Source organism: Vombatus ursinus, unplaced genomic scaffold (assembly GCF_900497805.2).
Source record: "Vombatus ursinus unplaced genomic scaffold, bare-nosed wombat genome assembly UNPS02005286.1, whole genome shotgun sequence".
NCBI lineage: Eukaryota > Metazoa > Chordata > Mammalia > Diprotodontia > Vombatidae > Vombatus > Vombatus ursinus.
The window spans coordinates 6,738,053-6,763,811 of NW_020945064.1; the positions used below are offsets into that span (position 1 = coordinate 6,738,053).

General features: G+C 48.3%; 1 protein-coding gene across 2 annotated transcripts in view; it reads left to right on the forward strand.

Moving 5' to 3' along the window:
• The window catches only part of PIEZO1 (piezo type mechanosensitive ion channel component 1), a 169,787-nt gene that overhangs the window by 105,313 nt on the left and 38,715 nt on the right, over positions 1-25,759 (forward strand). For both annotated transcript variants that reach the window (XM_027846483.1, XM_027846491.1), the window contains exons 6-16: positions 10,022-10,190; positions 10,837-11,050; positions 12,954-13,125; positions 13,422-13,511; positions 14,394-14,481; positions 18,324-18,421; positions 19,759-20,019; positions 20,638-20,749; positions 23,548-23,729; positions 24,280-24,428; positions 25,448-25,630. In XM_027846483.1, the coding sequence (XP_027702284.1) occupies positions 10,022-10,190; positions 10,837-11,050; positions 12,954-13,125; positions 13,422-13,511; positions 14,394-14,481; positions 18,324-18,421; positions 19,759-20,019; positions 20,638-20,749; positions 23,548-23,729; positions 24,280-24,428; positions 25,448-25,630 (1,718 nt within the window). The remainder of the gene's footprint in view (positions 1-10,021; positions 10,191-10,836; positions 11,051-12,953; positions 13,126-13,421; positions 13,512-14,393; positions 14,482-18,323; positions 18,422-19,758; positions 20,020-20,637; positions 20,750-23,547; positions 23,730-24,279; positions 24,429-25,447; positions 25,631-25,759) is intronic.

Here is a 25,759-nt window from a genome sequence, read left to right on the forward strand (position 1 = left end):
GGGGTGGACTCAGTTTCCTCATCTCCAAAGGGAGGGGGTAGACAAGATGATATTGGGTTCCATCTTACGCCTCACACAGCCTTGAACCACCCCTCAAGCCACCAGCCGGGAGATCAATACCAATAATCCCTTTGAGCAGTGCTGTGGACTTATCAAAGTGCTCTGGGCAGTATCGTTCAAATGGAGTAGCATGTCAGGCTGGGCACAGGGAGGCAATATAGAGATTAAATAACAATAATAATAGCTAGCATCTAGACAGCATTTAAGGTTCTTAAAGTGTTTTGTGTATATTGCCCCCTTTGATTCTCTCTACAATCCTACTGGGTTAGAATAATTCCAAACGTTAGATGCTATTATTATTCTCTTTTTACAGACGAGTAAACTGACGCCCAGGGGTCAGATGACATGTCTAGTCACATGGCTACTAAGTTGTGAGGCAAGATTTGAACCCAGGTCATCCTGACCCCAAGTCAGTCACTCTATCCATTGTGCTACCCAACCCCCTCCTGGCCCACATTTTCCTGTCCCTGTGATTTGTAGTTTGGGGAGAGACATGGCACGCATGAATGAACTCTCATATGAAATGATGCTCGAGAGGGGCACAGGCCAAGGGCTATTAGAGTGTTGGGATGGGAAGAGCTCTGGATCTGTAGTCAGAAAACTTGAGTTCAAATCCAGCCTCTGATACTTACCATCTGTGTGACACTGGGCAAGTCACCAACCTCTCTGGGCCTCAGTTTTCTCATCTGTAAAATGGACTAGGTGGTCTCTGGGGTCCATTCCAGCTCTCTGTCTATGATTCTATGACCTGTGAGACCTCACCTCTCTTTAAGCAAAGGAGATTGGGCCAGTGTCTCTTCCAGCTCTAAGTCCTATGATCCCATATGAGGTCAGAGGGGGATGGGAGTGGGGGAGAGTCAGAGGAGGCTTATTGGATGAGCTGGCCTTTGGTTGCTGGGCTTGAAAGGATGTCTGGGAGTTAAAGGTTGAGGAAGGGCCCTTAGACATTCATTATGATACAGGCTCTTCCCAACAGGCCTGCTGACAGCTGGAAGATTGTTTATCCTCACTAAAAAGATGAGGCAATAGGCTCAGAGGTGAAGTCTTGTGCCAGGGTCCCATGGAGATTTCATGGTAGACGATGGAAGGAGAGAATCTGTCTTCTGGCTCCCAGCCAGGTCACCGAGAAGCCAGAATCCTGTTGGGGCCATGCCTGTCTCCCACCGTGGAGGCACCCCTCTCTTCTCACCGCCTGGGGTTTGGTTTTTGGCAGTGAGGATGGTGGGAGATACTGTTCCTCTGAGAACCCCTCGAAGTACATTTCCTCTGCCTGGGTTTGGGGCTCAGCCCCATGGGGATTTACTCAAAGGGGAAGTGTCCTCCCTCATGCTAAGAATTGGGTGCCATCCTAGAGGGAAGCTGAATTTAACAGGTTTATTGAATCTTAGCATCAACTACAACCCCAAGGGTCATCCAGTGCATAGCTTAATGAGAACTCCAGGACAACAGCCCCACCAAGTGGTCATCCATTTGAGAGGCAGTGTTGACCAGTGGTTAGAGTGCTGGGCTTGGAGTCAAGAAGACCTCAGGCTTTTACTAACTGCATGACCTCAAGCAAATCCTTTAACTTCTGGGGCCTCAGTTTCCCCATTTGTAAATTGAGGGGGTTGGGCTTGAATACCTCTAAGGTTGCTTTCAGCTCCTAATCTTTTTTGGAAGCCTTGGTGAGAGTGAATCAATGACCTAGTCTGTAGAATATTGAGCTGAGTGAGGGGTGGAAAAATACTGGAAGCACTTGGAGATGGCTCTAATAGTTAGGAAGGCAGCTTTCAGAGCCCCTCTTCTTACAGGCCACCCTCCCCATCCTCGGGTATGATGTTCCCAGGGCCCTTTGCCATCCCCGTCTCCTCCTCTGTTGCCCTCTACTCTGATACAGCCCATCAACCAGACCCAGCCTGATTCTCTAGAGACACTACAGTGGCCCAGAACAAATTTTTTCCTTCCTCCAAAGTACCATAGACACATGCTTGCTGTTTACCAGGCCTGGACCCCCAGGGCTTGCTAAAACCAAATTGGACATGACTGCAGCGGCTGCTGAATGACCTTTCTGAGCCTCTATTTCCCTTGTCTGCCAGATTTCCTCCCCAGCTTTCTCTCAGCCCCATAGGCTCTGACCTTCTGATCGCTACTCTCCATTCAACATTGATTGAACTCTTACTTTATGCAAGACCTCAGGTTTCCCTAGCCTCCTCCTTCCGCTCTCTTAACCCGGGGTGGGTGGGTAGGAGTTACTCTCCTTGCCAAGACTCCAGCCCTCTGTTTTTCTCATTAGCTGAGCTGGGGTTTCCTGGAGCAGGCTGGAACATACCAGGAAGGCTCTAACACACTGCACGCATCATGCAGGAGGTTGGAGGTCATTGGCTGAAGTCCAGGCCCCTGCGAACTGAGGGGAAGTCAGCTCCCCTGTACCTCCTCACTGCTTCTCCAACATCACTGGCTCCCAGAACTTCAGCCCAAGCAAGAAGTTCCAGAGAAAATTCCCCCTTAGGAGCTCAAGACCCTTGGGGCAGGCGGAAGGCAGGGGACAAAGATGGCTGTCTGGTTTAAGTAGTGAATTTTCTTTTAAAGAATTTTATTTTGGGGGGGCAGCTAGGTGGCACAGTGGCTACAGCACCAGCCCTGAAGTCAGGAGGACCTGAGTTCAAATCTGGCCTCAGACCAAATACTTGCCGCTTACTAGCTATGTGACCCTGGGCAAGTCACTTAACCCCAATTGGCCAAAATAAATAAATAAATAAATGATTTTTAAAAAAATTTATTTTTTTAAAGGCATTGAAAGCCTAGGAAGGTACTTTATAGATCTTGTTCAGAGACATTTTCCCCCAGAGAAGAGCAGGGATGAGTCTTGGGGTGTGAGTTAGCAAAGGGTGTTTGATATTTCCCAGGTTCCCAGCTTTGGCTCGTGGGCTCTCGTGTGATGGTTAGAACATTTCAGTGGGAGTCAGGAAACCCATGTTTCAGGACCAGCTCTGTCACTAACTGACTGAATGACCTTGGCCAAGTGACTTCAACCCACCAGGCCTCAGTTTCTTCAAATGAAAAGAATAACATGGCTCTTGCCTGCCTTACAGGAATGGGAGATATGACCGTCCCCATGCTTTTACTTATTCTGCCTCTCCCCTTTCCGTCCCTCAAACCTGAATTGAAATCCTTCCTTCAAGGTTTACCCTGGTAACTGCCCCATCTATGAAGCCTTCCCTGAACCTTCTCCCTGAAGCCAAAAACCCTATTTCTTCAGCTGCTCAAATCACTTTGTCTGTTCTTAATTTCTCTGCTCATCACATTCCCCTCCTTATTATCATTTACGTACGCCTGTGTCTTCCTCACCAGGACCACTAGACTGTAACCGCCTTGAGGTCAGGTTCAGTCTCATATCGACACTTGTATCCTCTGCACTGAGCAGAGGGCCATGAATATAGTAGTCATCATGTGCTGAAGTTGAAATGAAATGAGATAATGGAGGGATCTCAGTTTGAATGCTGATTCAGATGGCTATATTACCATAGACAAGTCACTTAGACTCTCTGTGCCTCAGTTTCCTCATCTATAAAATAAGGAGGTTGGACTCAGTGGCCCCTAAGCTTTAAATCTATGGCCATATGATATATATCTATAAATTTTTTATATTTTATTTGTTCTTATTACATGTAAAAACAATTCTAGCGTTTGTTTTTTAAAATTTTGAGTTCCAAATTCTCTCTACTTTCCCTCCTCTTCCCTTTTCTTGATAAGGCAAGCAATTTGATATATATTATGCACGTGCAGTTGTGCAAAACGTATTTCCATATTAGCCATGTTGTGAAAGAAAACAGATTAAAAAAATCAAGAATAATAAAGAAAGTTTAAAAAAAAATATGTTTCAATTGGCAGTCAGACTCCATCAATTCTTTCTCTGGAGATGCATAGCATTTCTCATTGTGTGCCCTTTGGAATTGTCTTGGATCATTGTTTTGCTGGTAATAGCTAAGTCATTCACAGTTGATCATCGCACAATGTTGCGGCTACTGTGTACAATGTTTTCCTGGTTCTGCTCACTTCACTTTGCATCAGTTCATGTAAGTCTTCCCAGGTTTTTCTGAAACCATCCTGCTCATCATTTCTTCCTATGATACATCTTGTAAAAATATAAAACCCTGCCACCTCACACCTCTCAGATTGGCTAATATGACAAAAAAGAAAAATGATAAATGTTGGAGAAGATGTGGGAAAATTGGAACACTGATGCATTGTTGGTGGAGTTGTGAACTGATCCCACCATTCTGGAGAGCAATTTGGAACTATACCCAAAGGGCTATAAAACTATGCATACCCTTTGATCCAGCAATGCCACTACTTGGTCTATATCCCAAAGAGATCATAAAAAAGGGAAAAGGACCCACGTGTACAAAAAATATTTATAGCAGCTCTTTTTGTGGTGGCCAAGAATTGGAAATTGAGGGGATGCCCATCAGTTGGGGAATGGCTGAACAAATTGAGGTATATGAATGTAATGGTATAATATTGTTCCATAAGAAATAATGAGCAGGCAGATTTCAGAAAAACCTGGAAAGACTTGTATGGACTGATGCTAAGTGAAGTCAGGAGAACATTGTACACAGTAACAGCAACATCGTTTGATGACCAGCTCTGATAGACTTAGCTCTTCTTAGCAGTACAATGATCTAAGACAATTCCAAAAGACTTATGATGGAAAATGCTATCCACATTCAGAGAAAGAACTGTGGAGTCTGAGTGCAGATTGTAGCATACTGTTTTCGCTTTTTTTTTTGGTTTGTTTTTTCTTTCTTGTGGTTTTACCCTTTTGTTCTGATTCTTCTTTCACTACATGACTAATGTGGAAATGTGATTAATATGATTGTACATGTATAGTCTGTATCACATTGCTCGCCATGTTGGGGGAGAAGAGAGGGAGAAAAAAGTTTGGAGCTCAAAATCTTATATAAGCAAATGTTGAAAACTATCTTTACATGTAATTGGAAAAAAATAAATACTCTTAAGTAGAAAAAATAATATATATAAAACCCTGTTCACAGGAAAAGGATTATCAGAAGTCCAGACCAGGGGGCAGGTAGGTGGCACAGTGAATAGAGCACCAGCTGTGGAATCAGAAGGACCTGAGTTCAAATCTCATCTCAGACACCTGACACTTAACTAGCTGTGTGACCCTGGGCAAGTCACTTAACCCTAATTGCCTAAAAAAAAAGTCCAGAGTGAGGTGAGGGAGTGAGATTTAGGATTTGAGAAACTTAGAGTGGAAAGGCACCTTGAAGGCCATCAAGTCCAACCTTTAGCCCATGCTCTTGGGCATCCAGAGAGGGGTACACACATTCAGAGACAACCCCACACAGACACAAAGCCATCCATCTCCAAACAATTGCAATCACCTCTTCCCCACGGCCATGCACTTACATTCACATATACATACACATGCACACACACATGTATATACACACACACACACATACGCATGCACACACACATACGCATACACACACACACACACACACACACACACACACTCACCTGAACCAAGAACAGACTGTGCTGGTCGGAGCTCAACAGATGTGAGGTAACACTAGCATCCTAAGTTCCCTGCTGGAAACTTTGCTGCGTGTCAGATGGGCCCATTAGGAGAGGGAGCTAAAGCTGGCCTTGGCCCCAGCCCGTGGGCGAGCTTGGAGTCAGCAGGCCTGTTTTCCAAGCACCTGCCTTTCCCATCAAACATAGATTCTGTGCCCCCCCCGCCGTGTCATAATATTCCACAGCAGACCTCTCAATGGGATTTCCCAGTGCCTGGGCCAAGGGGTGGGTGGGAATGTTGGCAGGAGATAATTTCACATGCGACCCCTGCTCCTTTCCCCCCAGTGTCTCCCCACCCCTTCCTCTTGAATCTCTTCCTTCAGCCAGTCTGGGCATCAGAGGCAAGGCTGAGACCCTCCAGACTAGCTTCATGCCTTAAGATAGCTGTGCCCTCCCTCCCACAATCACCCAGCAGTTTCCCACAAAGCCTTCCTCACCCCTCCTCTGCCTCCTGGCGTGGTCAGAGGTGTTGGTGTGATCCATCAGGGTAGAATTCAGGGGGTTAGATTTGGAATCAGAAGGCTGGGGTTTGGGTCTTGTTCGGCTACTTACTCCCTGGGTGACCTCAGTCAAGCCATTTCTCCTTCGTGGTCCTCAGTTTCCTGATTTCTAAAATGATGGGGTTGAACTAGGTACTGGACCCTTCCAGCTCTAAATCTGCGATCTAGAATCCTTCTCATCTCTCCAAAGTGTTTCTCTTTTTCACATGTACCACATCTCCCAGGATTGACTTCTGGAAATTTATTTTTTGGGTGAAATACACTTTTTTTTTCCTTTTTGAAAATGACCTCCTTCTCTCTTTGGTGGGAACTCCCTGGTTCTAATATGGTGGGATTTAGTGACCAAGCCCATGTTCCCCTATTAACTCACAAGCATGCTGCTCTCAGTGATCTTTCAGCCTCAGAAAGCCCAGGGTTTTAAAAAGTCTCTTCTCATGTTCTAAGTCCCATCCTTTAACATATAGGTCCTAGTGAATCAAACAGGACTCATGACATTTTAAACTTCCTGCCCCACTCATCAATAGTCATGAGTCCTCTCCCCCACAGGGGGAAAGTCTTATTTAAAAACATTTTATTGGGGCAGCTAGGTGGCACAATGGATAAAGCACAGGCTCTGGAATCAGAAAGACCTGAGTTCAAATCTGACCTCAGACACTTGATACTTAACTAGCTATGTGACCCTGGGCAAGTCACTTAACCCTAATTGCCAAAACAAGCAAACAAATAAAAAACAACAACAACAACATTTTATTGAAACTTTAAAAAAAAAAATCACACACACACCAAAACACCACTGTTATTTACAGATTATATACCTCAACCCCTCTGCCTCACCAATGGCCAGCTTTTATATATATCACTTTACACATCCCATTTGATCTTCACAACTCTGGGAGATGGGTGCTATTATTATTAAAGATAGAGGCAGACAGAGGTTGAGTGACTTGTCCAGGGTCACAGAGCTAGTACGTGTCTGAGGCAGGATTTGAACTCAGGTCTTCCTGGCTCCAGGCCCAGAGCTCTATCCACAGCACTGTTTAACTTATGCAGGTAGAACCCTCGACCCTCGACTGTAACAAAGAATGGTTAAGCACGTCATACTGATACATTGATCTTGTGTCAAGTGAGATTAAAACAGACACAAAGAGTTTCGCAACTCTTAGGGCTCTATATAAATGTTGGTGATGGTGATGCTGACACCTGATGACTTCCGTCTCATTCAGCTCCTGTGGCCCACCGCCTATTTCCCAGGAAGGGTCATAGAGTTGATCAGTTTCGATGTCTTTCCTTTCTGGTTGTGTTTATTGAATGCTTGGTTCTCCTTACTGTATTCTAGGTCAGTATAACTAGATGGCACAGTGGATAGAGCACTGGGCCTGAAATCAGGAAGACTCATCTTTATGAGTTCAAATCTGGCCTCAGATACTTACTAGCTCTATGACCCTGGGCAAGTCACCTGCTTGCCTCAGTTTTCTTATCTGTAAAATGAACTGGAGAAGGAAATGGTAACCCCCTCCAGGATCTTTGCCAAGAAAACCCCAAATGGGGTCATGAAGACTCAGACATGACTGAAATGACTGGACAATAAACAAGCTAGTTGAACAGCCCAGTATGACACAGTGGCTCTTGTTAGAAGACCCAGGGTTTAAATCCCACCCCTGGAGCTTACTACCCGTTAGACCTTAGGCAAGTCTGAACCTCAACGGGCTTCTATTGCCTTCTTTCTAAAAAAGGAGGATGGGATAGACGACCTCTGAAGTAAGTCCCTTCCAGCCCTAGCCTATCATTGTTTCAAATCGCAGATAAATCTTCTGAATTCTGTGAATTCTTGATATATATAATTTCTTAAGACAGAAGACTATTTCATTATATTCATGGTATGTTTTGTCTAACCTTTCCCAGATTACTGATTGCCCACTTTGTTTCTTGTTTCTTGTTAGCATATTATTTTGGTGTACATGGGACCTGTCCTGGTTTTTACCTCTGTGGGCTATCAGTGGCCTGGAGTGGAATCATTGAGTCAAAGGGATTGATGGCAGAGTCACTTTTCCAATATAGTTTCAAATTGTTTTCCAGAATGGTTAGACCAAATCATAACTCCATCAGTAATGTATCGGGATGCCTGTCAGGGAAAACTCTTTCCTCACTGCGTTGATTGACCCCATTCTCTAGAGAAAGGATTCCTAATCTGTTTTTCTGTGTGTTTCTCATTGGTTTGGGATCAAACAATACAATAATCAACTACAATTCCTGAGAACCAATGAAATACAGCTATTCCTTCTGCATCATGATTTTCCCCATCATGGTTTTGATATATAATGGGTTGGCATAAAAAATTAAATGGGGGGGGCACTAGGTGGCGCAGTGGATAGAGCACTGGCCCTGGACTCAGGAGGACCTGAGTTCAAATCCAGCCTCAGACATATAACACTTACTAGCTGTGTGACCCTGGGCAAGTCACTTAACCTCACTGCCTTACAAGAAAAAAAAGAAAGAAATTAAATGGGAATTTTTTGGGAGTTTTGTGGAAGCTGCAGATGACACACAAAGACCAGCAGATGATACAGAAAATGTTATTAACTCAGAAATGCATAAAATATATGTATAGTATTGTATAATATAACTTATGATGAAATACTTAACCCAAATTTTACAATAAGGTACTATAAACACTCTAGAAAAGAAAAAGAAATTCAAACTTCTCTGGTAAGCAGGGAGGGCCAAAAAATTTTACACAGATTTTTCAGATTGTGGGGATGCTGTGCTCCTGACCCCCTCAATGTGGAAGGTATAACTGTATTTTGTCTATCTCCTAAAAGACAGGTGATGGATTCAAGATGCTGAATGAGACGCATTTTTGGACATGGCCAATGTGGTTGTGTTTGACTCTGCATATTTGTTAGAAGGGTTTGGTTTTTCTTTTTTCTTTTTCCCCAGTGGGAGGCGGGGTGAATGGGAAAGGGAAAAAGAATGAATGCTTGATAATTGAAAAAAAAAAGATAAAAAAATTAAATGCTTGTAATGAACATCTGACATGGGTCAGATTGCCCAAGACTCCAGTGTGCCAAGATAGAACAAAATTCAGCCCCCGTGACCTGTCTTGGTCCAGAGCAGATGTTTTCCCCTGATGGCATATCTTTTCCAAAGCCAAGGAGAAAGTGTCTCTGCTTTAGAAGTCCATGAGACAGGGCTAAGAAAAATGGATGTCCCTTATTTGTCACCTTCACAGACAACTCAGCTGCCTGGCCCTGCAGGACAGGAAAGGTGGCTCCTGCTTGGGAAAGATCAGGGTGTCCCACCCACAGACTGAGAATGGAAGAGGGAGCAGTTTGGTATTTGGGGAAGAACTGAGTGATTTAAGATTAGCAGCACTCCCTAGGACCCCTCCCATCAGCCTCCCTGCACCCCCACCCCCTCAGCTGCCAGTCTCGAACAAGTAGCTGCAGTGGGAGGAGAACCTTGCTTAGGAAGGGGAGTCAGAGCCCCTTAGAAGGGATGTGGGAATTAAGGGAGCTCAGGCCCATCTAGGGTAACTGGGAAGAGCCCAAGCTTTGGAGTCAGAGGACCTGGGTTTGAATTCTCACTCTTCTGCTCTGTGTTGCTTTTTCTGTCTGGGCGTCATCCGTAAAGATGGAGGGGTCAAGCAGAACTAGATGATCTCTGAGGTTTTTTTTTCTGCTCTAAATTCAATGATCTAATGACCTCCTTCTCTCCTTCCCTCCTTCCCTTCCTCTTTCTCTTCCTCCTTCCCTCTCTCCCTTCCTCCCTCCCTTCCTCCTTCCCTCTCTCCCTCCCTCCCTCCATCTCTCCTTTCCTCTTTCCCTCCCTCTCTCCCTCCCTCCCTCCCTCTCTTCCCTTTTCACTCTCTCTCTTAAATTCAGGGCAACGATGAGAGGGAGACCAATGCCAATCATCAAGGGTGGCCACAAGGAATCTCAGAGGAGGCCTCCAATCAGGAATCTAGCCTGGCTGTGAAGCTCAAGGTCACTGTCCACTGGCTGCTGAAAGCGATGGGAAACATGCTGGCCATCGTTTTGCTGGCTCTGGCAGGTACTCACTCTGGGCATTGACCCCGAGCCCTGCCTAGGGCAGTACCTTCCCCACTTGGGCATCGGCTCAGCAGCAAATGGCTTTTAAGGACTGTGTCCTTCAGTACCTCCCCCAACCCCAAGAACAAGGCTGGAACTTGAGGTTTATGCCAAGCAGTTTCCCACCACGCTGCCTAAGCCACACTTGTGTGCTCACATAGAGCAAGCCAAGATCAAGAATCAATAGGAGAGATTGGAGGTGGTAAGAGTGAGAGTTAGGAGAGCTGGTTTCAAATCTCAGCACAGCCCCCGACTGCCTTTGTGACCTTGGACAAGGTCCTGCCCCCACCTGAACCTCAGTTTCTTCTTTGCTAAAATGAAAGGAGTTAGAGTAGGTGATCCCTAAGGCGCCTCTGGCACTACCTATATGTGATTTCTAAGATCTTGTCTGTTGAAGGTAGCTGTGTGTGGAGGCAGAGGTATGAGAGGCCCCAGCCCCGCCAGTCTGGAGGCAGCTCTAGACAAGTTGGGCTGGGTGTTTCTCCTTCGTCTCAGACTCCGTGCTTCTGAAGTGCCGAGGGAAGGCCCATGAGGTGTCTGCCATGCTTGCCCATCTCTCTCCCACCACAGCAAGTTTAGGCCTGGGGGGATCTCTTGTCTTTCTGCAGGCATCACTCTGCCCTCTGCCTTCTCCAGCATCTACTATTTGCTGTTCCTGGGCCTCTGCACCTGGTGGGCCTGCCACTTCCCCATCAGCCACCTTGGCTTCAATGCCCTCTGCGTGATGGTCGGCTGCTTCTCTGGCGGTCACCTCCTCTGCCTCTACTGCTATCAGACGTCTTTCATTCAGACACTGCTCCCACCTGCTGGAATCTGGGCCAGGTAAGAGGGCACAGATCCCCAACCCTGTGGCACAGCTTTTGTGGCCAGGCTTCTAAGTAGGTCAGCAGCTGGGCCTGGGAGATGCCAAGTCTGGGTCCAACCACTGCCCCATCCCAGTTGGCCAAGATCCAGGGAGGGCCAAGATCCTGGGACTGAGGCCAGCCCAGCTGGACTTCATATTCTACAAAGAATTTGGATTGAAGTGCATGTCAGTGATGCCTTGTGTTTTTTACCATACGGTCATTCTCAAATATTCCCATTCCCCATCCCAACTCCCATTCTCATTGAGGCATCATATAACGAAGTGGGGGGTGGGGGTGGGAACTTGTTGAGCAGAACTTATTGTATCTGACAGCTGATGAGACATTCCACACCCATAATCTCCCACCTCTCCGCAGGGAGCTTGGGAATAGAGGATGTGGGGAAATGGGAGGAGAGGGGCTGCCAGCTGGACCTGAAGCTCGGTGGGAACTGGCTAGGACGGAGCTGAGGTGAGGGTGTGGAGGGACTTCACTCTGGGAGAAAAGCACAGCTGTGGAATGACTGGTCATGAAGCCCAGTCTGCTTGGAATGGGTCTTAGAGTGGGGCTGAGGGCCCTTTCTGCCCGCCTTCCCCCCACCCCCCTCCCCTCAGCTCCTCAGGCCCCTCATTCTTTATGAAAACAGACCATGAGTCACCCCGCAGTCTTGTGATTAGAGATTTATTGCGTGAAATCTAAAATGTGGGATTAAGTGTTGGAGAGGGGTGCAGATGTCTAGAAAGGACCATGAGAATCTCTCCTCCCAGTCACAAGACCTCCTCCACACCCCACACGTCCTGACCTTAGTACCAACCCCTGAGTCTCCTCATCCCCGGCACTCCTATCTTCATCCAAGTTTCCATCCCTGGCTATCCAAGAGCTTCTACATTTCCTCTGACTCTCAATCTCAATCTCCCCTCTTAGTTCGGAGTTCCCTTCTCAGACTACGTCATATGCCTAGGTGGTACAATAGGTAGGACCCTAGACCCAGAGTCAGGAAGACCCAGGTTCAAACCTGGCCTCGGACACATACCTGGGTGACCCTGGGCAAGTCACATCCTCTCCATGCTTCAGTTTCCTCATCTATGAAATGGGTATAATACTAGCACCTACCTCCTAGGATTGTGTTAAGGATAAAATGAGATATTTGTGAAGCTCTTTGCAAGCCTTAAAGCACCATATAAATGCTGGTTATTATTTTATTATTTTCCTCACCCCACATATCCTTATCCCCACTTCCCATTTCTTCCCCAATCTTGAGCCTCTATAATCCTCTGGTCTTGAGCTCTCGTTTCCCTTCCCCCAGAGAGCTCATTTTTCTCTACCAGCCACAAGCTCCTCCCCCAACCCTAAACCCCTATCTCCACCCTATTTCCCCAGCCTCCATCTGACTTGACTATAAACTTCTGTCCTCCCCCAGCCCTGAGTCCCACCTTCCCCTCCCCCTGAACTCCTCTTTTCCCTCCCTGTGAGCTCCTATCTCCCCTTCCCCTGAGTTCCATCTTTCCCTCCCCCTGAGCCTCGATCTCCCCTTTCCCCAAGCTCCCATATCCCTTCCCCTTGAGCCCCACCTTCCCCTCCCCCTGACCTCCCATCTGCCCTCCCCCTGAGCCTCACCTTCCTCTCCCCCTAAGCTCCCATCTCCCATCCCCCTGAGCCCCAACTTCCCCTCCCCCTGAGCCCCAACTTCCCCTCCGCCTGAGCTCCCATCTCCCCTCACCCAAGTCCCACCTCCCCTCCCCCTGAGCCCCACCTTCCCCTCCCCCTGAGCTCCCATCTCCTTAAACTCTGTCTCTGCTCCCTCCCCTGGAGCCCCATCTCTCTCCCACCCTGAGGCTCCCTGTGCTCAGGAGATGGGTGATTCTCCTGCCTCTCCACTGCAGGGTTTTTGGACTCAAGGACATCATCAGCCTCCCCAACTGCACCAACCCCAATGCCCTGGTCCTTAACACCAGCCATGACTGGCCTGTCTACGTGAATCCAGGTGTCTTGCTGCTGCTCTACTATACCGTGGCCTTGCTGCTCACGCTGAGGAGGCTGGACCCCTCTGACCAGGTGAGGAGCCTGGGCTGAGCCCAGGGTGCTGGTGACAGGGAGGCCTCAGGCTCTTCCGGGAAAGGGGAGAGAGATACCCGGAGTGAACAGCCCCTGAAAAGAGCACAATGGTCTTGGGGTTCAAGTTCTGGGCTCAGCTCATACACTGATGATCCTGGGCAAGCCAGTTAGCCTCTTAGAGCCTGTTTCCTCATCTGTGAAATGGGTACAGGTTCTTGGTGAAAAGACATTTTGCAAAACTTAAAGGTGTCGCAGAGATGAGTTTTTGTTGCTATGTTCTGCCTTCCATCAATCAGAAGGAGGATGTGGAGAGAGAACAGGAAGTGGAGCTGATGGAGGTGGGCCAGGCCCCCAAGGGGCGGGGCCGAGCTGTGGAGGAAACCAAGGTGAGAACCCACAGGCTTTCTGGCTCTCTTGGCTGGTGTGTTCCTCAGAGAGCACTGAAGGCCTGACTCTGGACAGCCTGGACGGGCAAGAGAAGGGGGCTGTTTAGCGCTGGCTCGAGAGCAGGCGATTTTCATCTGTATCTGCAGACCCCTGAGATCAACCGTCAGACCCCTTATTTCATGGATAGGTTTCAGGAGATCCTTCAACTTGGATAGGGAAAAAATATTTTTCTTTATTAACCTCTAACAAAAACTGAGCATTTTCTTCCATTATGTAAAACCGTGGTTCTGAGACAAGGTTGCCAGGTTTCAGCCAATGGCCAGAGGGGTCCAGGACACCCAAAAGGTCAGGTTCTGCTCTGGAGTGAGGCAGCCGGCTGAGGAGGCAGGAAGCCAGCCTTTTTTCACCTCATTTTCCTTGATTCTCTGGGGACTCCAGGGTCCGGGGAGGGTAGGAATGTTAGTTGGAGGGGAGGCGGGGCCTATAATAACTAAGATTAAAGTGACTCATGTCCCTATCAGTTCCTCCTTCCCTTGGGGTCCCCCCACTCTCACATATCCCCATGCTCATATCAGCTCAACCCCTGTTCTTAGGGAATGAGGGCTTCTTCCTAGGTAGTACAGTAGATGGTGTCCGTCCTGGAGTCAGGAGACCTGAGTTCAAAAATGGCCTCAGACACTTATTAGCTGTGTGACCTTGGGCACTCAACCTCTGTTTGCCTCAGTTTCCTCATCTATAAAATGGGGTAGGTGCTATTGTACTTACCACCCAGGGTTGCTGTGAGGATCAAATTAGTAAAACATTTAGTACAGTGCCTGGCACATAGTAGGTGCTGCATAAACACTAGTGATTATAATTATGATTATTGACTAATTTTCCAGAACATGCTGCCAGAGACTCCCACTGATTCCACAGAGAACTGCACTATACATGTCCTGAACAGCCAGACTCCAACCCAGCATCGCCCCGGTAAGAGCCTGAAGGACCAGGTCAGGGGATGAGAGTGGAAGGCTCAGGTCCTCAGCCATCCCTGTCACTGCCAAGCCACACTTGGTGACCCTGCACAGCTCAGTTTTCTAATGTGAGAAACATCACTCGGGCAAGAGACACTACAGAGTCTGAGTGTTATTGGGGTGAAAGTTGAGACCCTGTTTCTGGCCTAGCTGATGGGGGTGGGGTGGGTCAGGGTAGTCACCCTCTTGTCCTAGCAACAGCTCCATCTTCATCAGGCAGGCCTGTCCATGCTGACAAAACTGGGAAAGCCAAAATAGTTTGTCCCCGTTTCTGCTCTCCTCCCAATACTTCCAGGGCCTACCCACCCCCTTTCTCCATCCAGATCCGCTCTCAGAGATCCCAGCAGAATCTCAGGGACCTCAGGGGCCCTTTGGTTCTATCTGTGCTTGAGACTGAACATTCCCAAGGGGGCATCCAGCCTCCATTGGAAGACCTCCAGTGACAGGGAGCTCACCACCGCTCAGGACAGCCCATTTGCCCTTTGGATAACCCAGATTGTTAGCTGAGCTCAATCTGCCTCTTTGCAACCTGCCCCTTTGCCCCCAGTTCTGCCCTCTCGGACTAAGCAGAGAAAAGCTAATTCTTCATCCAGGTGATAACCTTGAAATCCTGAAAGGCAGCAATCATGGTTCCCCAAAGACTTGTCTTCTGCAGACTAAATATCCCCTGTCCCTTCAATCAGTTCTTGCATGGTACGGCCTTCAAGTCCTTCATTATCCTAAGTCCTCTTCCTGTTCTAAATCCTGATGTTCTCCCACAGGAATCAGACCCTTTCCTGAGTAGAGGATTTGGCAAAGACCCTCCAAAGGTCCTTGTAGATGCACTCACCAGTTCATCAGTATCTTTCCGCGAGGTGATGTTCAGGGCTGACCACAGATGCATTCTGAAAGCTGTCAAAAATCAAAATCACTTTTTTGGTTCCCATGTCTCTGCTGACTCGTATTGAGCTTGCAGTCCGCTAAAATTCCCAGATCTTTCTCATCTAAATTGTTGCCTAGGCACAGCTGCCTCATCTTGTCCTTGGAAAGACTGGTTTTTTGTTTTTTTTTTGAACCTGAGTGTAAGACTTTCCCTTTAAATGTCATCTTATGGATGCTAGCCTGTTGAGATCTCTTTGGCTGCTCATCCTACTTAGTAGATATCCTTCCCAGCTTTGGGTCATCTTCAATTTAGAAATATGTCATCTATGCCTTCATTTAAGTCATTGATAAAAATTCGAACCAGCACAGGGTTCCCTAGGACACTCCACTAAAGACCTCCCACCATGTTGACACGAGCCCTTATTGACTCGACTTCGGGTCAGCTCATTCATCCACCTAATTATATCATCATCTGGCTCACATCTCTCCATCTGGTCATAAGGATTGCATGAGGATTCCATTGCTCAGGAAAGGAGATGATTCCTGTTGTAGGATCTTTTAAATTATAGCTGGAAGGGGACCTTAGAACTCATCAGTCCCTTTCATTTATTTTATTTTATTTTTAAAAAATTATTTTAAAATTTTCATTTTTTAATTAAAAAGTTTTTTTTTTAATTTTTAAATTTTATTTTATTTTATTAATTTATTTATTTTTAGTTTTCAACATTCACTTCCACAAGGTTTTGAGTTCCGGATTTTTTCCCCATCTCATCCTTCCCCCCACCCCCATTTTGTTTTTTTAAAAAAATATTCCCTTTTCTTCTTATAGATAAGAAAATTAAAGCCCAGACCTATTCCAAGGGGAATTTGACCTTAAGCCCTGCTTGGGATGAATTTTGTTAAGCCTTTATTAAATACCTAGTCTATGCAAAGCACTGGGAGTCCCTAGGAAGAAGATTTGAGATATCAAGAGGGAATTGGGGAGGTATTTGGTGGGCAGGAGGGCCTTCCCCAGACCCTCTCCTGATCGCCGTACAGGGCTGCTGTCTACTCTGTCCAGTTTGAAGTCCAGTCCTTCCCTTGTAAGAGTTATATGTATAAATTACTCCCAAACTTGACTCCTTTGCAGGGACAGCAGGTTGAGAACGTCTGCCCCCTGGTGGTTGGATCATGCTGATGCAGGTGTAGCCTGAATCTCCATCAGTGTTGAAAGGGGAGCGCTGTTCTCCGGGGTCAGAGGTTCTGCCCCGGGGCAGGGCCTCTTAGTGACTCTCTGTCTGTCTCAGTTCCCTCATCAGTAAAATGCAGATAATGATAGCACCTACCTCCCAGAGTTGTTTTGAGAGTCAAGTGAGATAACATTTGCACGCTATTTTGCCAACCTTAAAATGCTGGCTTTCCATTGTTACTCCATTCATGTCTTGATTCTGGCCTCTCTTGCCCGACATTTCTTATTCTCCTTCCTTTCCAGACATCTGATCATTATAGCTGGAAGTCCCCACATCCTCATTTTACAGATTAGGAAACTGAGTTCCAGAGGAAGAAAGTGACTTCCTCAAGGTCTCCCAGGTAGCAAGGAGCAGGGTCATGATTTGAACTTATGTTCCCTGACTCCAAAGCCACTACATCTCCCACTGCATGGTGCTGGCCATTGCCTCTCTCCACTCCTTCCCATATCTAGAAACCCGCAGGCAGCCCAGGGAGCCCCTGACCTGCAGGTGAGATGCCATTCAGGGAGTGTGGAGGCTGCCGCCAGTGGAGGGAGCTTCTGCTGCCCCAAGCGACCCAGCTCTGAAGTTTCTTTGAATATTCAGCCTCCTCCCTCGGGCCTGGCTCCCTGCCAGGCTCCAAGCAGACTCCAGCTTGAACTTGGCTGGACCCATCCCATGCTCTGGGTCACCCGCTCCCATGCCCTCCCACTGCATGTGTCTCGTGACCGCAGGGAGGAATGGGGCCCTGAGGCCTCCTGTGGCCAGAGGGTGGGCAGGCCAGAAGGGATTGGGAAGAGCTGGGGGTGGGGTGTTCTTTAACCTTCATTAAGCTGCCCACTGAGCTAGAGAGAGAAAGAAGGTTTGCTCCAGGGAAGAAGCCACTCTTCCTTCCTGTTTATACCATTTGGGGGTCTCTTTCTCCCCTTCTGAAGAGCAATCCTGTTGCACAGTTGTTCCTTCCTCCTCCATCTCTTCCTGTTGCCCTTCTGCCCATCTGCTTCCTCTCCCCATGCCCTCCCCTCCCTCTACTCCCCTGCCTTCTCTTCCCTTCCTTTCTTTCCCCTCAACCCTGATCATTCCCCTTCTTACTCGCCACCCTTTTTGTCTGCTTCTCTACTCCCTGAAGATAGGTGTTGCAGTGGATAGAGCGCTGGATCTAAAGTTAGGAAGACCTGAATTTGAATCCAGCCTTAGAAACTTAGAGCTGTGTGACTCTGGCCAAATCAGTTGACTGCTGTCTGCCTCAGTTTGCTCATCTGTAAAATGGGGATAATTATAGCATCTAACTCACAGGGTTGTAATGAGAAATGAGAAAATGTTTATAACATTTGCTTAGCACAGTGCCTGGCACATAGTAGGAATTTAATAAATGCTTGTTTCCTTCCTTCCTTCCTTCCTTCTGCCCTGGTCCCCTCCTCCACCTCTTAATTTTGTTTGGAAATTATATTTCCATGGCTAATCTGTACCCTTTATCCAGTTGTGAGAAGGTAGCTCATAGGAGGACACAAGTACTTTACCTTGGCTCAAATTGGGGGGTACTTGGTTCATTGGGTCTCTCTTTCTTATTAGGTTTTGAGTGCCGACTCTGATTCCCTCCAGGCACTGGCACAGATAGAGGGTGGGGACCAAGGTCATGGAGGGAGGGGGGAAAGGGAAGAGGTGGATAGCCCACGTTGGAGGAGCACTATTCTCTGACCGGCCCCCCTCAATCTGCATCTCTTTTTAGGGAGTCATCATGCTGAACCCAGGGAGACCTCACCCCTGCATGCCCTTGGCCATGTCATCATGAACCAGAGCTATGTGTGTGCTCTCATTGCCATGATGGTAAGGAGCTGAGGGAGGAGACCAGAATGGATGGTGCCAGATGGTGCCCATGGCCCAGAGACGACTGCTAATGCCATCAAATCCTAAAGTATCGTGGCTGAGAGGGACCTGAGGATTTAGAATTTCTGAACTGGGAGAGACCATCGAACATGGCATGTCAGAACTGGGAGGACCATAGTACGGAGAATGTCATGTACTGAGGCACTAAGAGCATGGATTGTCAAAGAATGTCAGAGATGGAAGGGACCTTAGAACAGAGAATGTCAGAGCTGGGAGGGACCTTAGAACACAGAATGTCAGAGCTGGGAGGGACCTTAGAACACAGAATGTCAGAGCTGGAAGAGACATTAGAACAGAGAATGTCAGAGCTGGGAAGGACCTTAGAACACAGAATGTCAGAGCTGGAAGAGACCTTAGAACAGAGAATATCAGAGCTGGGAGGGACCTTAGAACACAGAATGTCAGAGCTAGGAAGGACCTTAGAACAGAGAATGTCAGAGCTAGAAGAGATATTAGAACAGAGAATATCAGAGCTGGAAGAGACATTAGAACAGAGAATGTCAGAGCTGGGAGGGCCTTTAGAACAGAGAATGTCAGACCTGGAAGGAACCTTAGAATAGAGAATGTCAGAGATGGGAGGGACCTTAGAACAGAGAATATCAGAGCTGGGAGGGCCCTTAGAACAGAGAATGTCAGACCTGGAAGGAACCTTAGAACAGAGAATGTCACAGCTAGGAGGGACCTTAGAACAGAGATTGTCAGAGCTGGGAGGGACCTTAGACATCTTTTCCAATCAATGTTTCTATCTTTTCCAAATTCCTCATTTTTCGGAAGAGGAAATCAAAACCCAGAGTGGGGAAATTTCTTAACCCATGAGCACATAGTTAGAAGGCAGGGGCCTGGATGAGAATCCAGATCTCTTGTGTCCCAGGCTAGAACTCTTTCCACTAATTTCCTTGCTGCTCAAGAGAAGGAAGATGGCATATCTCCTGAAGGCTTGAAGCGGGAGGACACTCAGGGACCTTCCCTCTCACCTTGGCATCCCCTGTGTGCAAAGATGGTCTCTGCTACTCTGCCCACTGGTTTTGGAGTCAGTGGACCTGGGTTTAAAGCCTCTCTCTGCCACTAACTATTTATTTACTCTGTGACCATGGGCAAATTGCCCAACTTTTCTGGTCTCCCATTTTCTTTTGATGTCTTGATGGGACCCTTCTAACTGTAGCCACCTGATCCTCAGGCCCCCTGCCCCTCTCACTAACCTCATAGTCAGGGGCCAGGAGAGGCTGCTGGCCCCAGCCATTCATTCCCTCCTGGCCTCTGGCCTCCCTGGTGTCCAGGTGTGGAGCATCACCTACCACAGCTGGCTGACCTTTGTCCTGCTGCTATGGGCCTGCCTCATCTGGATTGTACGGAGCCGTCACCATTTTGCCATGCTATGTTCCCCCTTTATCCTGCTCTATGGGCTGGCCCTCTGCAGCCTGCAGTACGTCTGGGCCATGGACCTGGAGCCCGAACTCCCCAAGAAGATCGGCTTCATGAGCCTGCACCAGCTGGGGCTGGAGCACACTCGCTATCCCTGCCTTCACCTGGGTGCCATGGTTAGTGCCTACCCTCTGGGCATCCCTGTGGGCAGGGCTGTTTGGTGGGTCACTGTATATATGGGCATGTCAGTGTGTTTATCATCATGGGTGCCCCAGAGGATGGGGAAGGGAGAACGTATATGTACTGAGTGTACAGGCCTATGTGCATGTATGAGTCATGTGTGAATTCTTAGGGTGTGCCCCTAAAAGTGCATATGTACCTCTGGGTTCTGTGTCTGATCATTAGAAGAGAAGGGAGAGAATGAGGAAGGATTAGGAGAAAGATGAGAAGGGAGGGAGAAAGAAAGAAGAAAGGAGGTGGAGAAGGGGAGCAGGGGAAGGAAGGGAAAGGGAAGGGAGAAAAAGAAAAGGAGGAGAAGAGAAGGAGGGGAAGGAGAAAGAAGTGGGGGAAAGAGTACATTCACCTCGGGCACAATTGGTCTCTGGGGGAAGGAGGCACCCTCATCCTCTTTCCCAGCTTCCCTCTCCACTCTTATCCTGCTCCCCAGCTTGGCCTCAGGCCCCAAGTCCACAGGGACACTGGGAAGGACGGTTGCTAGTGGTGGGAACTGTGGAAGGGCTGCAGAGGATCTAATCATTCCTCTACTGACCCTTCCCCTTCTCCTGGCTCCCTAGCTGCTCTGCACTCTGACCTTTTGGCTCCTGCTGCGCCAGTTTGTGAAGGAGAAGCTTCTGAAGAAGAAGCAGCCCCCAGCCACTCTCCAAGAGGTCACCGTGAGTGAGTTTGGTGAGTGGGGGCCTGGGGGCAGATTCTGGCAGGGCTGCTCAAGGGGCACAGCCCCTGAAGACTTAACCCCAGCCAAGACCCCCTGACATTGGGGGGAGGGTCAGGAGTAATGACAATTAGGGACAGAGGGTGAGGGAGAGGCCAAGTTTCCCTTCCCAGGCCTGAGACTCCAGGCAGATCGTGGATATGCCAAGTGCTGCTATGGAGGAGGAGGAGGACAGCACAGAAGTCAGAGCTGGCCTTAGAGGTCTTTTAGTTTGTCCAACCCCCTCATTTTACAGCCCAGAGAGGGTCTTCTGTTCTAGAAAACCTGAGACCAGTGGTCAATTTCAAGGTCTTGGTTAGCTCTGCCATCTTCCAGAGCTGGATTGCAACTCTCCCATAAATGCCCTTGCAGGAGGTCTGATTAAAGGAGTCTAGATATGATCCAGTGGGGTACAGCAGAAAGAACACCAGCTCTGGGGTCACAGGATATGGGTTCAAATCCCACCCCTGACACTTAGTAACTGTGTGACCTGGGGCAAGTGACTTTACCTCCCTGGGTCTCAGTTTCCTCATCTGTAAAATAAAAAGGTTAGACTGATGGTCTCTGAGGTCCCCTCCAGCTCTCGATTTAGAATTCTACTTCAACACAGAGATGAGTATGGTCTAGGAGGCAGGAACATGTTAACAGCCTTGGGCAATTCACAACCTCTGGGAGAGTCAGTTTCCTCATCTTTAAAAGGGGATAAAAGGGGGCAGCTAGGTGGCGCAGTGGATAGAGCCCTGGCCCTGAAGTCAGGAGGACCTGAGTTCAAATCCGGCCTCAGACCAAACACTTGACACTAGCTGTGTGACCCTGGGCAAGTCACTTAACCCCAATTGCCTAAAAAAAGGGGGGGGGCGGGGATAAGAATACTTGCCCTGCCTCCCTCACAGGAATGTTGAGGGGCTAATATGAGTTAGATTCTACATAAAATTTAACTCAGTGGAATTCAACAGACATTGATTAAGTACCCACTTTGTGCTAGGCACTGTCCTTGGTGCTGAGGATAGCCAACAAAGACAAAACCAGACCTTTAGGAGCCTGCGTTCTACTGAAGGGATGCATGTACATAGATGGGCAAATAGGAAGTTTATTAATACAAAGCAATTTCAAGTAAGAGAATACTCAGGACTAGGGGGGACAGGAAAGGAAGCTGGGATCCCTAAGGGGTGACAGTAAGGAAAGAGTTCATTCCAGGCACTGGAGATAATAGCACGTGCAAAGGCAGGAAGGTGGGAGGTATGATGTGTATAGGGGACAGCTAGTAAAGCTCTCTACAACTGTAAGGAACTACATCATCATCACTATTGTGAAACCAGACCAGATAGGATCAAACCCATGAGTATCTTGAAGGAATAGACCTATGGTCCTTTGGGTACTAGTTCCATACCCAGAGGGCATAGTGATGAGATTTGGGATCTAGACACCTAATGAGGCTCTGGGAGGGGGGAGCAGGGGAGGAGCCCAGGAATGTAGTTAGAAGTAGGATGGCATGGGGAAAGGAGGTGGCATGACCAAAATAATCTCAGCAGTTCTGTGGGTTCACCTTTCCTCTATATGTAGGTGATTTCCAGATTAGCCCTAGTCTGAGCTCCATTGCCCCATCACCAGTTGCCTGTTGGACATTTCCAACTGGATATCTTATATGTTTCTCAAACTCAAGATGATCTTTCTCACCAAACCCCACCCTCTTCCTGATGTTCCTGTTTCTGTTTAAACCAATGGCATCTTTCAAGTCATCCAGCCTCATTCTTGACTCCATCTTCTGCTTTCCCCTCATATTCCCCCAATCAGTTGCCAAGTCTCATCAATATTCAAGGCTCAAATCAAGGATCACCCACACTTTGAGGGACCTTTTTCTGACTCTCCCCCTCAGTTGCTAGTACATACTTTGTATTTACTTTGTAGATAATTTGTGTTTATCTGGTTACACGTTGTCTTCTTTTTTTTTTAATAATTTTTTGGTTTTCTTCTTTGTTTTTATTTAATTAAATTATTGTTGTTGGTTTTTTTGTGTGTGTGAGGCAATTGGGGTTAAGTGATTTGCCCAGAGTCACACAGCTAGTGAGTATTATGTGACTAAGGCCAGATTTGAACTCATGTCCTCCTGACTCCAGAGCCGGTGCTCTATCCACTGCACCACCTAGCCGCCCATAAAGGTTGTCTTCTGTTAGAATGTTAGTGCCATGAGAGGGAAGGGAAAGCAACAAGCATTTATTAAGGACCTACTATGTGTCAGGCACTGTGCTATTTTATTGTTGTTCAGCTGTTTCAGTTGCGTCTGACTCTTCATGACCCCATTTGGGGTTTTCTTGGCAAAGATTCTGGAGTGGTTTGCCGTTTCCTTCTCCAGCTCATTTGACAGATGAGGAAACTGAGGCAAACTGGGTTAAGTGACTTGCCCAGGGTCACCCAGCTAGTAAGTGTCTGAGGCCAGATTTGAACTCAGGGAGATGAGTCTTCCTGATTCGCAGCCCAGTACTGTATGCCCACCTAGCTGCCCCCAGGTACTGTGGTAAGCACTTTACAAATATTATCTTATTTAATTGTCACAACAGCCCTGTGAGGTAGGTGCTATGAGGGCAGGGGTTGTTTCATTTTTCTGTTTTCTCAGTGCCTGGTGTAGGGTGGACACATTATAAGTGTTTGTTGATGAATGGATGGATGGGGAGCTTGTGAGGGAGAAGGAAACCTTGTTCCGTTTGGGTGGGCAGCACCCCCTTGGTCAGCTCTTCTGGCCTACCAGCTTCATTTTTGTCCTGCCCCTTCCCAGGAGAGCACACACGGACCCGGGTGTTACTCAAGAAGATGGGGCAGTTGGTGACAGACTTTTATGCCAAGTATTGGATCTACGTCTGCGCGGGCATGTTCATCGTAGTCAGCTTTGCTGGGCGCCTTGTGGTCTACAAAATTGTCTACATGTTTCTCTTCCTGCTCTGCCTCACTCTCTTCCAGGTGACACGGCCGAGGGGGCAGTGATCCCATTTTTGTCTTCCCCCCGTTGGCCTGCTCTGCCTCACTCACTACAAGTTCCCTGGGTCCCAGCCCTCCTCTGCCTTTCAGTGGGCAAGCAAATTCACTCACTAGCCAGGGCTCCCAGGTCCAGCATCTGAATCCTTGCGCCCCCTGGGAGCTCCCACCCCCATTGCAGACGGAATCTCAGGGAAACCACCCAGAAAGGAAATAAAAAAGTCAGGATGAGGGAATTCTCTCTCAGGATCTCAGGATCTGGCCACTGTGGACAGAGTTGGTTTTCACAAGTATGGTCCACAAATATGGTGGGAGTAAGAGTCAGAGCAGGGTGGCCCCATCTCCTGCATGCCCTTCTGGTGCTGGCTGCCAGGATATGGTGGTTCTCCTTCGTCTGTCAGTCTGTAGCCCCAGGAGGATGGAGCTTCCCGCCCCTCTCTACCACCCCACCCTACCCCCAACCTGAGGGCCACATGCTTGCACTGTCTCTGCAGTGGGACTTCCACCAGCCTGACACTATGTCCTTACCTTACAGGTCTACTACAGCCTCTGGCGCAAGCTGCTGAAAGTGTTCTGGTGGCTGGTGGTGGCGTATACAATGCTGGTGCTGATTGCTGTCTACACCTTCCAGTTCCAGGATTTCCCCATGTACTGGCGCAATCTAACTGGCTTCACTGATGAGCAGTAAGTCCTGCTGGTGTGACCCCCCCAGGCTGCCCTGACTGGGGCTGGGCTGTGGGTCTTCAATGTGCTGTTCCCTGTGCCTGCCTGAGCTATTCTGGGGTGTGTGTGTGTGTGTGTGTGTGTGTGTGTGTGTTCAGGCCATGCCCATCCTCATGTACGTAGGGTCAGAGTGGCTGGCACTGCCATTCTGACCAATGCTCATGTGGCCCTCCAGCTCCTGGTTGGTATAAGAGGCTCTGGTTCTGAGCTGACGTTTCTGTCCCAATGCTAAGCAGATACAGGGCTCCTGGACCTGCAGGATTGAGTGAGCCCTTGTTGCCTCGTTGAGTTGGGCATCTGGTGCCAAGTATGATCACCCAACATCTAGCACAAGCCCCTATGTCCAGGACTAGCACTGATCAATTGTCACTTGTCATCAACTGCCACATCTAGGCTTTGTGGAGTTGACTAGAGGTCTACTCTAGGGCTATGGGAGAGCTCCTACTTTTCCCCATGGCTCTGCCCTCCTGGTTTCCCAGGTGTTGGATGAGGTTAGTAAAGTCAGGGATAATGACAACTTCCCAGCTGGAGTTTGGGGCTGGTGAGAGTCTTCCAGATGGTGAGAAGTTCTCATTGATGACATGTGGGAATAGTTGGTAGGTGAGGACAGTGACAGTCTCCCAGACTGGGTGAAGGCAGAGATGAGGGTCATCAGGATGGGGTTGTTGGGATGGTGAGCATCTATCCCCATTGGCATGCCGGGATGGGAAGGTTCTTTCTGTACAGAGCAGTGAGGACCCCAGCTAGTGTCTACACACTATATAGAGGGTCTCCTAGTTCTTGTCTGGGCATCAAGGAAGGTTTCCATGATGGCATGCAGGGATGGGAAGGTTCTCCCAGATTCTATACAGGAACAGTGAGGACCCCAGCTAGGGGGTAGGCATAGTGAGTTTCCTAGTCCTTGTCTGGAAGTAGGGAGGGTTTCTCTGATGACGTGCAGGCTGGCGAGGGTCTGTGCCTCACTTCTCTGTCCCTGGCAGGTTACAAGACCTCGGGCTGGAGCAGTTCAGCGTGTCCAAGCTTTTCTACAGCATCCTCATCCCTGGCTTCTTCCTCCTTGCCTGCATTCTCCAGCTGCACTATTTTCACCGGCCTTTCATGCGCCTCACCGACCTGGAGCACATTCCACCCCCAAGCAGCCGCCACCGGCTGTGGACTCAGAGGTATCCCTGAACTACAAAGATCCCTCATCCCCCCACCATGCCCAGTGGATCCTATGTGTACAACAATATAGTGTGTGTGGGGACACACACACACACACACACACACACACACACACACACACACACACA